Genomic DNA, 15,810 nt, shown 5'->3' on the forward strand with positions numbered 1-15,810 from the left:
AACTGTGTGGAGTTGTACCTCTCCTATCCTATGGTTTTGTTAATGTCTCCTTTTTTAAATAAATAAATAAATAAATAAATAATCCTCTTAAATATAAATTCTACCTATTTTTCAAATTTAAAAAAGATTTCCCTTTTGTTGCCCTTGCTGTTTATCGTGGTGGTTGTTGTTGTTGGATAGGACAGAGAGAAATCGAGAGAAGAGAGGAAGACAGAGAGGGGGAGAGAAAGACACCTGCAGACCTGCTTCACCGCTTGTGAAGCGACACCCCTGCAGGTGGGGAGCTGGGGGCTCGAACCGAGATCCTTACTCCGGTCCTTGGGAGAAAGACAGACACCTGCAGACCTGCTTCACCGCTTGTGAAGAGACACCCCTGCAGGTGGGAGCTGGGCGCTAGAACTGGGATTCTGATGCTGGCCCGTGTGCTCTTAACCCACTGCACCACCACCTGGCTTCCTAAATTCTACCTATTTTAGTACTAGTCACTGCTATAAAGTCTGAATGTCTGACTGCCTAAAAGGTCTAGACCATCACAGCTGACCCTTGAACAAGGTGAGAATCAGAAGCACCTACTCTTCTTCTTTTTTTTATTTATTTATTCATGAGAGAGAGCGAGGAGGAGAGAAAGAACCAGACATCACTCTGGTACATGTGCTGCCAGGGACCAAACTCGGGACCTCATGCTTGAGAATCCAATGCTTTATCCACTGCACCACCTCCCGGACCACTCTTCTTCTTCTTCTCCTTCTTCTTCTCCTTTTTTTCAAATCTTTATTTATTTATTTATTGGATAAAGACAGCCAGAAATCGAGGGAGAAGGGATTGGTAGAGGAGAGACAGAGAGACCCCTGCAGCATTGCCTCACCACTTGTGAAGCTTTCCCCCTTCAGGTGGGGACTAGGGGTTCAAACCCAGGTCCTTGTGCACTGGGGGGGGGGGAGTTTCACAAGTGGTGAAGCAGGGCTGTAGGTGTTTCTCTGTCTCTCTTCCTCTCTACTTCTCCTTCCCCTCTCAATTTCTCTGTCTCTATCTATCCAATAATAAATAAATAATGAGTAAAAAAAAAAGAAAAGGAAAAGAAAAACTGCATGCACACAGACCCCTAGTTTTTTCTTTTTTAAATTATTTTTCTATTATCTTTATTTATTAGATAGAGATGGTCAGAAATTGAGATAAGATGTTGAATGTAAAACATTAATTCCTGTCACACCTGTCTGGCCAGATAGGCAGGCCACGACCGCGGTGTGACAAAACAGTGCGGGTGACCTGGTTAGGGAACCGGACAGGGGCCTTACAAGCTCCTGTATGGAAGACCGTACCCAAGATAGGTGGTGGACAGAAGCCTAGATATTTGTGTGGACGGATCTCTGGGTCTCTCGGTTGGCGGAAAGGCCTTGGAGGGCTAGGTGGACTTGGTTTCGCTTCTGAAAGCTTACTGTTGTTGTTTATCATGTTTTATGTAGGCCACCCAGGGAATGTCCAGGAGACTCCGGAGACGCTTATAGTGCAACCCCCCAAGTCTAGTCTGGACATTCCAGATGAGACCCCACTGGATGAAAAGCCCCTTACAACAGTAAATCTCAGCACTTCAAGCCCCAATGACTTGGCTATCTAGGTTGAGCAAGGACTGAGCACTATTTTCAGAAATATTACATTCAATCATACAGACAATGGTCTTTTAGCTTTCCCAAGAAACATGTTACATAGCAACCCTGAAATGTACCTGCATATTGTCTTAGGTAGATTACAAGAAAGTGAGCTTGACATAAAGATCAGAGCAAGGCGCCGTGTTCTCACTAGTGCCCCCCCTATTCTGGGTATTAAGGTCCAGTGCTTGGAAAGAGAAAAAATAGCCTTTTGGATAAATGAGAGCAGTGAAAGCATTTAGTTCTTACTGATAAATTGACTTTTGTCTGAAACCAAAGGGATGTGGTTAATAACCCATGAAAGAACAGTATGGCTGTGCTTTCGTTTTGTTGGTAGTTGTATGCCTTCAGTTTCTCTTGTCTGTGTTACTTATAAAAAATGTACCCTGCGTACTTTGTGGTCAACTGACTTGGCCAGCTTTTGATTTATGCTTTTTTGTTATGTTATTATAAAAAAAATCTCTATTATCAGTAAAAGATTGCAGCAACATTGAAACTCATGTGTCTCAGTGTTGTCTGTCGCGCCAAATCCACCTCCCACCTATAAGTCTCATTCTCTCTGGATCGGCCTGCTGAGCCCCCAGTTGGGTGGTCGGCGGCACCTGGCGCCTTGAACAGGGACTTGAAGACAGGTGAGTATATTGTCAGGAGGGGATCGGTTCCTGCCGGAGGGTGCTGCAGACCCGCCAGAAGTATTTGGTTAAGGGCAGGTAATCATTAACAGTATGGGATTGTCAGGATCAAAGGGAAAACGTATGTTCCTCTCAGTATTGCGGCACATGCTGTTAGAGCGTGGGCTCCGAGTGTCAGAAGACACTGCCGCAGAATTTTATGAATATATGATGAAGGCGGCCCCCTGGTTTCCACAGGAGGGAACATTGACTCTCCCAGATTGGAAAAGACTTGGGAAAGACTTAAAAAGGTATGCCACTGTGCATGAGGATACTCCTGTGCCCAAACAGATGTTTCCTATATGGTTACAAATCAGGGACGCATTGACAGAAAAGTCAGACTTGGAACTCCTTGCAGAGGAAGTAATGTCCCTCGAAGAGGGTCAGCCACTAATTGACTCAGAAGGTGAAAACAGGTACGGGACGGTTCTGGGAAAGGAAGAAAAGGGCAAGCACCCCACCGCGCCACTTTACACTGAGGTGTTTGATGATTGGGATGATCTAGCTGAGGAAGAACAGGAATATAATGACCAACATTATCCTGATGAGAAAGATCATGAGGTGGTGGCGATGGTCCCATTACCCAGAAAAAGTAAACAGCCACCCGTACCTAAACCACGAAGGAAGCTACTTCCTCCTGTCGGGTTTCAGGCTGCTGTTCAGGAGGCTCGCAGGACAGGTGATCTTACTTTCAGTTTCCCTGTTGTTGCCCTTGATTTTAATGAGGACGGAGGGGAAGCTGAATGGGAACCATTGGCATTGAAAACCATAAAAGAGTTGCAAGCGGCCGTCAAAGCCTCAGGGCCGTCCGCGCCGTTTACATTGCAACTGGTAGATTTGGTGGCTAGCCAATGGCTAACCCCGAGTGACTGGCATCAAACAGCCAGATCGGTGCTTAGCCCAGGAGATTATGTTTTGTGGCGCACTGATTATGAAGAAAGATGTAAAGACTCAGTAAAAAAGAGCATATCAGGCAGGAGAGGTAAATCTCCCACAATGGACATGATGTTGGGTACAGGAGACTTCATAAAACAGCAGGCACAAGTAAAAATACCAAAACAGGTATTGAAGAAAATCACTACAAATGCTGTTTTGGCATGGAGAGCCATTCCACCTGCGGGAACAACAGGTACTGCCTTAGCAGGTATCCAGCAGTCACTTGAAGAACCTTATCAGAGTTTTATTGCTAGGTTAGAAGAAGCCATAAATAAGATGATGCCCCAAAGTGAAGGGACAGCCATATTATTAAAGCAATTGGCTTGGAAAAATGCCAATCAGCTGTGTCGGGACCTAATTCGTCCCATACGTAGGACAGGGTCCCTACAGGATTACATACGAGCCTGTGCTGATGCCTCACCTGCGGTGGTACAGAGAATGGCATATGCAGCTGCAATGCATCGTACCCCCATTACCAAATTTATCAAGACTACTTATGGGGGTGGGCGGTCAGACAAAGACCTGAACTGCTTTGGTTGCGGTAAGCCTGGTCATAAAAGAGCAGCATGTCCCAATAAAGGCCAGAACAGAGAGTCGGCCAGTAAGGGTGTGGCACCAGGAATATGTCCCCGATGTAATAAAGGGAGACATTGGAAAAATAAATGCAGGTCAAAGTTCCACAAAGATGGGACCACTTTAAAGAAAACAGAGACAAAAAACTAATTGAGGGGCTGCCTCTCAGCCCCACGCCAAGAGAAGATCCAAAAGAGACAGAATGTCCAGACACAGAGACACAGATTGAGCCCCCCTCTAAAACTATTCATGACATTCCTCGAGCCACCCCGGGTAGTGCAGGGCTTGATCTCGCAGCACAGAAGGACTATGTGTTGTCACCCCTGGATGGAATAGTGGTAATAGAGACTTGGGTTAAGGGCTCCTTACCATCAGGGCTGTTTGGGTTGATTTTAGGCAGAAGCTCTGGAAAAGACAAAGGTGTAGAAGTCATACCAGGAGTGATAGACGCAGATACCCGGGATGATATAAAAATTTTGTGTAGAGCCCTGAGAGAGGCTGTAATCATCAGAAAAAGACAAAAGATTGCACAGATCATATTGCTCCCCTATGTAAATTTGCCCAATCCAATTTTGATGCAGTCCAGAGAGGGGCAGTTTGGCTCCTCTGACGTTGTGGCATAGACTCAAGAAATTACTACAGCAAGGCCGTTTCTTGAAATACACATTCAGAGAAAACCTATAAAAGGGTTGTTAGATACAAGAGCAGATAAAACCTGTATAACAAGAAAAGACTGGCCTCAGGCATGGCCAGTCATCAAAACAGATTCAACCTTAATGGGTCTAGAGATGACAGCTAATGTGGCCAAAAGCTCTGAGATCATTCCCTAGAGACATGAAAAAAAGACAGGACATATACAGCCCTATGTAATTCCCTCATTGCCTTTTTCTTTGTGGGGGCGAGACATTATGCAAGACTTAAATCTCGCCCTGACCACTGACAATGTAGAAGACCAATATTTTTCATAGGGGCCATTGATAATTTATATGCAGATAGCATTCCATAAAAGTCATCTGAACCCGTATGGCAAAATCAATGGCCCCTCACCATAGAAAAAATAAAAGCCATACAACAAATTGTAAAAAAACAAGTAGATAAGAGACATTTAAAAAAAAACAATAGTCCTTAAAATACACCGGTTTTTGTAATTAAAAAAAAATCAGACAAATAGAGATTGCTACAAGACTTAAGAACAGTTAATGCCACTATAAAAGACATGAGAGCCCTGCAGCCGGGGCTTCCTTCTCCTGTGGCTATTCCTAAAAATTATCATATTATAGTTATAGACTTGCAAGATTGTTTCTTTACTATCAAATTAAATCCCATAGATTGTAAAAGGTTTGCATTCTCTGTTCCCTCAGTTAATCATAAAGAGCCTTGTAAAAGATATAAATGACAGGTGTTGCCTCAAGACATAAAAAACAGTCCTACGTTGTGCCAAAAATTTGTAGATATGGCTGTGTCCCCCCTTAGACATAGATATCCAGAGACATATATCATACATTTTATAGACGATATTTTGATTGGGCATGAAGACATTAATCAGGCTAGACAAATATTAAGAAAAATGACTGTGTCTCTAAAAAAGTTTGGGCTAAGTCTAGCCCCAGACAAGATACAAAAAAATAGACCAATTCAGTATTTGAGACACAAGATACATAAAAGATATTTAACGTCTCAGCATGCCCACATTCGTAGGGACAAATTAAATACTTTAAATGACTTCCAAAAATTGCTGAAAAACATTAATTGGGTTAGACCATATTTAAAAATCACAACCAAAAAATTAAGCCCCCTATTTGATATATTACATGGAGATTCACATCCTAAGTCAAAAAGACAGCTGACCCCTGAGGCCACAGCTGCACTACAATTGGTAGAAAAAAGGCTAAAACAAGCTAGACTGCATCAAGTAAATTACGCCATACCTTAGACATTGCTCATAATGAAAACTGCTTATACACCCACAAGATGCCTGTGACAAGATGCTCTGCTAAAATGGGTCCATCTGCCCCACTCTCCATCAAAAGGTCTCATCTCATATCCGAGCCTGGTAGCCCAATTGATAGTCAAGAAAAAGACAAGATCAAAAAAAATATTTAAAAGAGATATACAAAAAATAGTAATTCCTTACTCTAGGTTACAATTTGAACAATTGTTACAAAAAAGTGATGATTGAAGTTTGGCCTTGATGAGATATACAAGACAGATTAAATATCATCTGCCCAAACACCCTATAATAAAATTTATAAAAAAAACAACATTGATTTTTCCCCAGCAGTGTTCCATAGAACCGCTTACAAAAACACAAACTATTTTTACTGATAGTTCTAGTAATAGAGTAGCGGTTGTCTAGACTGAAGGAGAACCCCCTATAATATCCCACACAAAAAAGACATCTGCTCAGCAGACGAAACTGGCGGCTGTCACGCTAGCCTTTCGACACTTCCCCCAGACATTTAACCTTTACACCGATTCTAAATATATAGTGAGCCTCTTTCCCACTATTAAAACTGCCCTCATCACGGGTAAGTCAACTATCAAAAAACAGTTAAAAATAATCCAAGATTTAATCCTACAAAAAAAACATAAGTTTTTTATAGGGCACATTAAAAGACATACAAATTTGCCAGGGGCCTTGGCTTTTGGCAATGCCATGGCTGACCACTTCACAAGGGCCAACCTTTGCCTCACTATACAAGAGGCTGAAGACAGTCATGCTTTACATCATCAAAATGCTAATGCCTTAAGATATCAATTTAAAATTACTAAAAAACAAGCCAGGCACATTGTGCAGACCTGTGGGGCTTGTCCGCCCGCTAGACAAGTACATAAAATGAGAGTAAATCCCAGAGGGCTAAAGCCAAATCACTTATGACAAATAGATGTTACTCATGTTCCAAAATTTGAGAGGCTGTGCTATGTACACATATGTGTTGATACCTTCTCACATGCTGTGCTAGCCACCGCTAAGACTAAAAAAGCTGTAAAAGATGTTATTCAACACATGGTTGCGGCCATGGCCGTCCTTAGACAGCCTCTGAGGGTAAAAACAAATAATGGTCCGGCCTACATTTCCAAACCGTTTGCCAAATTCTACAATACCTAAAAAATTCGACATGTGACAAAGATACCATATAATCCTCAGAGACAGGCTATAATTAAAAAAACTCATCAAGATGTAAAAACATAGATAAAAAAATTACGAAAAGCCAGCCTTTATTTAACCCCCCACCATGTTTTGTCTCATGCCTTGTTTACTCTTAACCATTTAAATCTCAATGACACAGGCCAGTCAAAAATAGAAAGACATTGAAATCCTTCCCAAGATAATCCCAAACCCTTAATAAAATAAAAAGATCAGCTTACAAGACTGTAAAAAAGGCCAGACCCTCTTATAACTTCAGGGCGAGGGTATGCTTGTGTCTTTCCACAAGATAGAAAATCTCCCATCTGAATCCCAGATCGACTCATCAGACACGTCGCGACGCCCCAACCAAAACCAAAAAAAGATGAAACAGCTACAAAAAAAACTACAGAGGTACACACTGACGCCACAGCCGATGGCGAGATCGCTCCCAACCATGAGCCAGATACAGCGGTGATCCAAGTGGCCACACAGACAGTACATGAAAAAGAAAAACCCCCTTCTATGGCTAATATTTTCCTTGCTTACATGCTTTTACTTTCAACAGTTCCAACACAAGGTGATTCATATTGGACATATGTTCCAAAACCTCCATTAATTCATCCCGTTACGTGACAAAAAAGAGAACATATAAAAGTTATGACTAATGTGTCTGATATTCTAGAAAAAACTCCAATATTCTCTGTGGGCCCAATAAAGTCTTCCACATTAACTTACGAGGGCAGAGCAGACTCCGCCCCTATATGCTTCAGCCTCTTAGGCTTCTCAATCTCTGGTTGCTTACCAGTGACATATAAGACCTTTGTGACTGACGCCCCAAAGTCTGTAAAAAAACCAACACCTAAAAAAAGGTTGGTTTAAAAATTACAGATTAAAACTTTGAGATGATATACAAAAAATGAGACTACAAAATACCACAGAGACATTACCCATCACTGACTGTCTACATAAATATAAAAATCAAGACTCTCAGTAGATATATGATGATCAGACCCCTAATTGGCTCTCGTATAGATTCCAAAAAAAAAAAATCCCCTATGTGGTTACAAAAACTAACACTACAGTATGAGACTTTTCGGTCTCATCTCCTAATTATAATCAAGCTGGTTATTTTAAAAATAATAATAAAAAGTTTAATAATTATAACTCCAAAGACAAAGTTATTCATAAATTTTTTACAACAGGCTTTGTAAAACCTGTTTAGATAACTAAAAACACCGACGGTTCCTCCTTAATACAAATAGATCTGTTCAGATTGGCTGCTACAACAGATATGATTTTATAGACCAAATCAAAAGCTACACACCCTGAGCCAATAAGAGCTAAGACATGTGTTAGATATCCCTTTAACATTTTGATGGCAAAACGCTCTTTCTTCTCAGTCTGCCCCATTTCAAACAACTCATAGTGGTTATAGCCCTGAGACAAGATATAGCTAACATAAAAGCTAAAATGACAACAAAGTGTCACGTCTCCTTTAAATACATTTGTGTCACCCCAGCTAAATATAATGATACAAAAAATTAAAATAAGACAAAAACACATTTACTAAAAATCTAAAAAGATAATGATTTAACTCATGATTTTCAAAAGGTACAAGATTATATCACTGCTACCAGCACTGCTCATTTAAATGATTTTAGATTCAAATCCCTAGCTCAACAGCTCTATAAAAATGTCTCTGCTCTCAATCCTTTCACTTGGTGACATTATACAATAGTGACAGCTGTTGCCCTAATAATAATCATAGTGGTTTTCATGGTGTTTCCTTGTCTTTTCAGAGCTCTCCTATTGGCCATCAAAACCACCCAAAAAGACCTAAAAAAATTCCGTCTTAAAAACAAAAAACCGGGAACTGCCACACCTGTCTGGCCAGATAGGCAGGCCACGACCGCGGTGTGACAAAACAGTGCGGGTGACCTGGTTAGGGAACCGGACAAGCTCCTGTACGGAAGACCGTACCCAAGATAGGTGGTGGACAGAAGCCTAGATATTTGTGTGGACGGATCCCTGGGTCTCCCGGTTGGCGGAAAGGCCTTGGAGGGCTAGGTGGACTTGGTTTCGCTTCTGAAAGCTTACTGTTGTTGTTTATCATGCTTTATGCAGGCCACCCAGGGAATGTCCAGGAGACTCCGGAGACGCTTACAGTGCAACCCCCCAAGTCTAGTCTGGACATTCCAGATGAGACCCCACTGGATGAAAAGCCCCTTACAACAGTAAATCCCAGCACTTCAAGCCCCAATGACTTGGCTATCCAGGTTGAGCAAGGACTGAGCACTATTCTCAGAAATATTACATTCAATCATACAGACAATGGTCCTTTAGCTTTCCCAAGAAACATGTTACATAGCAACCCTGAAATGCACCTGCATATTGTCTTAGGTAGATTACAAGAAAGTGAGCTTGACATAAAGATCAGAGCAAGGCGCCGTGTTCCCACTAGTGCCCCCCCTATTCTGGGTATTAAGGTCCAGTGCTTGGAAAGAGAAAAAATAGCCTTTTGGATAAATGAGAGCAGTGAAAGCATTTAGTTCTTACTGATAAATTGACTTTTGTCTGAAACCAAAGGGATGTGGTTAATAACCCATGAAAGAACAGTATGGCTGTGCTTTCGTTTTGCTGGTAGTTGTATGCCTTCAGTTCCTCCTGTCTGTGTTACTTATAAAAAATGTACCCTGCGTACTTTGTGGTCAACTGACTTGGCCAGCTTTTGATTTATGCTTCTTTGTTATGCTATTATAAAAAAAATCTCTATATCAGTAAAAGATTGCAGCAACATTGAAACTCATGTGTCTCAGTGTTGTCTGTCGCGCCAAATCCACCTCCCACCTATAAGTCTCATTCTCCCTGGATCGGCCTGCTGAGCCCCCAGTTGGGTGGTCGGCGGCAAATTCCCCAATAAAGAAATTAAAAAAAAAAAAAACGAGATGGGGGAGATAGAGGAGAGAGACAGAGAGACAATTGTAGTCCTGCTTCACCACTTGCAAAGTTTTCCCCCTGCAGATGGGGACTGGGGGCTTGAACCTGGGTCCTTGTGCACTGTAACATGTACACACAGTCAGGTGCACCACCACCCAGCCCCCCTAAAGTTTTTTCTTTTTTTAAAATTTTTTTGTTTTATTTATTTATTTATTATTGTATAGAGACAGAGAGAAATTGAGAGGGGAAGGGAGATAGAAAGGGAGACAGAGAGACACCTGCAGCCCTGCTTCACCACTTGTGAAGCTTTCCCCCTGCAGTTGGGGACCAGGGGCTCGAACCCCGGTCCTTGTGCACTGTAATGTGTGTGCTTAACCAGGTGCGCCACCGCCTGGCCCCATAAAGTTTTTTCTTAATCAGAGCACTGCTCAGCTCTGGTTTATGGTGCAGGGGGGGATTGAACCTGGGACTTTGGAGCCTCAGGCATGAGTCTCTGCATAATCATTATGCTGTCTACCTCCACCCACCCTTAAAGTTCAAAGCCATTCTGTCCAAGGATCAACTGTATTTCCTAAAATGGCAATTTAAAGATTTAAAGAAAGTCCATAGACTAAAATCAGTGTTTCATGCTAGTCTTTGAAACTGTTTGTTATAATAAAGTGAGAACCGTGGCAGCATTTGGAGGGTGGTAGTGACTCCAAGGAGAAATGGGTGGGGAGAATTTCCAGGAAGAATGATGATCTATTTCTGGATCTGGTTATGTGGATATGAATATTCATGAAAATCATTCCAGCTATGCATATGTACTTTTCTGAATGACTATGCCAATAAAAAGTCTTAAAAGCATGCAATGCTTTTCTACTGAATCCCTTATATAACTATGACCTAATGCAATGCTATACTCCTAAGCAATAGTTTATTATTTATACTTCTATCATTTGGATTCCTTGAGATTCAAGATGGCAGCCTACCTACAGGCAAGCCAGAATTCCCCAGTACCTAGATCTTCTATGGTTTTAACAAAGGTATTCAGGAAGCCATAATGTCACTATCCAGACTGCCAGTACCAGTCAGGAGAGAATGGAGGACTAAGCAATCCCAAGAAAAGAAGGAAACCTACCGTCTTCTCCTGCGTCACAGCATACTCTACGACCTCAGCTCCATTTTCGTTGTGATAAACTAGATCAAATTTCCCAGGTTCTTTCAAGGCTGAAATCAGATGGTAGGAAGGAGACACAGTAAGTCATTTCCTGGTACTTAAAAATGTTGCTCTACAAAGAATTTACATCACAAGAAAAACAACAACGAATTGTCCCTTCATGTGGATACTGAGTATATACACAGAGTACTCAGTAACCCGACACACTAAAAAAACCCTCCAGCAGCAGACAGGAACTTCTTGGCCATTTAGGAGAGATCTTTTCCGTCATGAGAAGAAACTACATTTAATAAACTGTCACTAGTACTCCTGGGAAAACAAATGTGGAATCATAAGATAATCCCAAAAGATAAATGATATTTTTAAACAAGGGGAGGTAATATTAACTTTGTAGATTTCCTCTATCTTGTTCGGTCTTCAAAAATTATACATGCACATTACTTACTAATACAGGTAGTTCTTGCTTTGCATAGTAGTATAGAACTATAAAAATGACTGTGTGGGGGTCGGGTGGTAGTGCAACGGGTTAAGTACATATGGCGCAAAATGCAAGGACCGGCGTAAGAACCCCGGTTTGAGCCCCTGGCTCCCCACCTGCAGGGGGGGGTCACCTCACAAGTACTGAAGCAGGTCTTCAAGTGTCTATCTTTCTCTCCTCCTCTCTCGATTTCTCTGTCCTATCCAACAACATCATCAATGGCAATAATAACAATAATGACAACAACAACAAGGGCAACAAAAATGGGGAAAAATAGCCTCCAGGAGTAGTGGATTCGTAGTGTAGGCACAGAGCCCCAGCAAATAACCCTGGAGGCAAAAAAAAAAAAAAAAAAGACTGTGTATGGGCTGGGTGGTGGCACACCCAGTTGAGCATACACATATCAGATGCAAGGACTGGCTTCAAACCTGAGTCCCCTCCTGCACGGGGGTGGGGGGTAATGGGGGGGTGTTTTGAAAACATTGGAGCAGTGCTGCAAATGCCTCTCTTTCCCTCTCTACTTGCCCCTTTCCTCTTGAATTCTCTTTCTCTATCCAATAAATAAAAGTCAAGAATAGATAATATAATGGTTATGCAGAGTCTCTCATGCCTGAGGCTCTAAAGTCCCAGGTTCAATCCCCCACACCACCATAGCCAGAACTAAGCAGTGCTCTGGTAAATAATAATAATTATATATATTTTAAATAACTGTGTTGCAGCCCTGGAAGTGGCACAATGACTAGAGCTTTGGGCTTGGGAGTATGAAGTACTCAGTTAAACCTCCTGTGCCAGAGTGATACTCTGCTTCTTTTTCTTCTCTCTCATGTCAATAAGTAAAATCCTAAAAAAAAAAAAAAAAAAAGCTGCATAGACTAAAATCATGGAAAACAATATTAATAATCAGCGCAAAAATTTATGAGTGTCTCATGATCTTTAAATATATTTGTCAAAACACTAAAACCACTTAATGCATGAAGAAATGAAAAAAAGGGGACTGAGCGGTGGCACACCAGGTTGAGCGCATGTTATACATAGTATGCAAGGACCCAGGTTCAAGCTCCAGTCCCCACCTGCAGGGGAAAAGCTATTTGAGTGATGAAGCAGGGCTGCGAGTGTCTTTCTGTCTCTCTCCCTCTCTTTCTGTTTTTTTTTTTTTAAAATTATCATCTTTATTTATTGGATAGACAACCAAAAATCGAGAGGAAGGGGATGATAGAGAGGGAGAGAGAAAGAGATACTTGTAACACTGCTTCACCACTCGCAAAGCTTTCCCCCTGCAAGTGGGAACTGGGGGCTTAAACCTGGGTCCTTGAGTACTGTAATGTGAGTGCTTAACTTGGTGCACCACTGCCTGGCGCTCTCTCTCTACCTATCTTCCCCTTCCTTCTCAATTTCTGGCAGTCTCTATCCAATAAATAAAGGTAATTAAAAATTTTTTTAAAAGAAATGAAAGAAACCCAGCAAAACTAAGATTTATGTAATATACTGTAATGTAAAACATTAGAAACACCAGGAACTAGAGTATTTTATTCTTTTTAAGAAATTCATCATGAGTAGTTTCAACAGTTTTCATCTTTATCATATAAATTAACAATATAGGATTTTTTATGCCTTATAGAATTGTCATACTTTCTAAGTTTGAATCAGTTTTTTTGTTTTGTTTTGTTTTTCTGCCTCCAGGGTTATTGCTGGGGCTCGGTGCCTGCACCACAAATCCACTGTTCCTGGAGGTACTTTATTCCTTTTGTTGTTGTCCTTGTTGTTTTATCATTGTTGTAGTTATTATTGTTGTTGTTATTGATATCGTTGTTGGATAGGAAAGAGAAAAATCAAGAGAGGAGGGGAAGACAGAGAGGAGTCAAGAAAGCCAGACACCTAAAGACCTGCTTCATGGCTTGTGAAGCGACTCCCCTGCAGGTGGGGAGCCGGGGCTCGAACTAGGATCCTTGAGCTGGTCCTTGCGCTTTGCACCATGTGTGCTTAACCCGCTGCGCTATTGCCTGACCCCTGAGTCAGCTGTGAGTTTCTTTTTTGCATTTTTTGAAGGCTTTGTTGATGTCATTTCTGAGACATCATCATTGCTTTCATCTCAAGCAATTTAATTTCCTCATTTATAGCAGTAACCACATACACTACAATGCCAACATCCCTACAATAAGTTATTTCTTTTCCAATTTCACTTAAACAGAAACTGGATATTACAATTTGGTTTAATTGATACAAGAATGCAAAAACCAATAAGGCAAAATAAGTGCAGAATTTCCCTAGTTTCCTAACTGCTATCGCTTTTTAGCTTTTTGTGGTAGTTTTGTTATTGTTAGGCATTTCCCCAATTTCAATTTCATTTTCGTAAATTGTTAGATGGGTTTATGACTGAGAAACAAGAAGATGGCACAAATACAAACTCCGAGGATGTGCAGACTGAGTAACATATGCACAAGTATCCAATAATGACCAGATTTGGGAAGAGGTAATGTGATTGATGACTGATTATGATAGCTATCTACTACTTATCCAGTGCTATTCAGGTCCAATAGCTACCAGTGCTTTCATAGTATTATTCAGAATTAAGAGCTAACATAGCAAATGTTGGGAGATTGTTGTTATTTAACTGAACCATGGTAAATGAAGTTCATGTCTATCTGAACCATGCAAAGTGAGAACTACCTGTATTGCTATTAGCTCTAATCCGTTGTAATTACTACCAATTATCTATCGAACATAGATCTGGTTTTCTCTCTCCTATCCCCCTCACAAATTAATTAATTAATTAAATGAGAGAAAGAGTACACCAGAGCCTCATTCTGGTATGTGTGCTGCCAGAAATTGAACTCAGGACCTCATGCTTGAGAGTCCAATACTATTTAATGTGGTGCCTCCTGGACCACTACATCCACCTTATAAATTTTATTTTGACTTAAAATACAAGTGTTTGCCAATTTTATTTTGAAAGAGAGCTGAGTCCAACAACTAATATATTATCTCCAATTTCAAATTTTGAGGGGTTAAGTGGTGTAAGAATACAAAAACTAGGGGAATGAGTGGTGGCGCACCTGGTTGAGCGCACACATACAGTACACACAGACTCAGGTTCGAGCCCTGTTTCCTCACCTGTAGGGGGAAAGCTTCACGAGTGGTGAAGCAGGACTGCAGATGTCTCTTTGCCTCTCTCCTTCTCTATCTCCCCTTTCCTTCTCAATTTCTGACTGTCTCTATCAAATAAACTATAAAGAAATACCAAAACCAGCATGGTAATGTAAGTATAGAATTTCTCTAGGTTTCAACCAAATTCTTTCCAGTCTTTTATGGTTGATCCACCCACACATAATTAAATAAATCAATTTTTAATAACATGCATGAGAAGCACTTAACTTTGATTCCACAGAAACCATTTTTTTGTAATCAAATTTCACACAATTTCTATGAATTACAGTAATAAGAACAACTAGCTTAATGATTTTTAGGAGCAAGCAAATCCAAAAACTCTTAGCAGGTACACAAGTCCACTAGTGGGAGCACAGGCCTTGTAGGAGTGGAGAATGCCAGATAATCATGAAGAACGATGAAGCAGTCAGCTCCTGTGAGTAGAAGCTATTTAGAGACCAATGTAGATAACAAGTGTCTAAAATCTCAAATTCTGTTCTAGAAGACTCACCAGGTAAGGATGAAAGAATCTCTATATCTACTTGCTGGGTCTCTGGATTGTGGCTTAATATTTTTCCTTCCTTTCAAAAATAAAAGTTCAAGTCAGAAGTCCATTATGGGAAACATAATACTCAAGTCACTCAATTAAATATGTTAAAACGACTAAAATGGAGAATTTTGCCTTAGGTGAATTTTATCTCAGTTTTAAAAAATGAAATAAATCAACACAAAGGAAAATAAACACCCTCCCCCAACATCAAAGCAGTATTTTCCCCTGATTGACCTTACCCTATGTCAATCAGTCAGTCAGTCAGGTGCCAACCATGAAGGACAGTCCTTACAGCCCAAAATCTGCTAGTTATTCCAGTGACCCAATCCTAACCTGTTTCTCCCACCCTATCTTGCCTATCCCGAAGAAACTCCAATATAGGCTCTGGTCTTGGCTTTCTTCTCACTCCTATTTCTGCCTCTGGACTACTTACTTGGCTGCTTTCTCCTGTGTACCATGTGCCATGGTATTCCCCCTCCTCTAGAGAAATGGAAACAGTAAATTCTTTTTTCAATGGCATTGACTTCATGTCATCACTCAATCACCTCCATAAATTAAAATTTCCTAGGCACAAAGGGGCCAAGGA

At 41.0% G+C, this 15,810-nt stretch overlaps 1 protein-coding gene across 1 annotated transcript in view; it reads right to left on the minus strand.

Moving 5' to 3' along the window:
* The window catches only part of COIL (coilin), a 35,344-nt gene that overhangs the window by 2,687 nt on the left and 16,847 nt on the right, over nt 1-15,810 (minus strand). The window contains exons 5-6 of the mRNA XM_016189818.2: nt 15,186-15,255; nt 11,014-11,102 (exon numbers count right to left, since the gene is read on the minus strand). Coding sequence (XP_016045304.1) covers nt 11,014-11,102; nt 15,186-15,255 — 159 coding nt within the window. The remainder of the gene's footprint in view (nt 1-11,013; nt 11,103-15,185; nt 15,256-15,810) is intronic.

The sequence above is a fragment of the Erinaceus europaeus genome, chromosome 12 (genome assembly GCF_950295315.1).
Source record: "Erinaceus europaeus chromosome 12, mEriEur2.1, whole genome shotgun sequence".
Lineage (NCBI taxonomy): Eukaryota > Metazoa > Chordata > Mammalia > Eulipotyphla > Erinaceidae > Erinaceus > Erinaceus europaeus.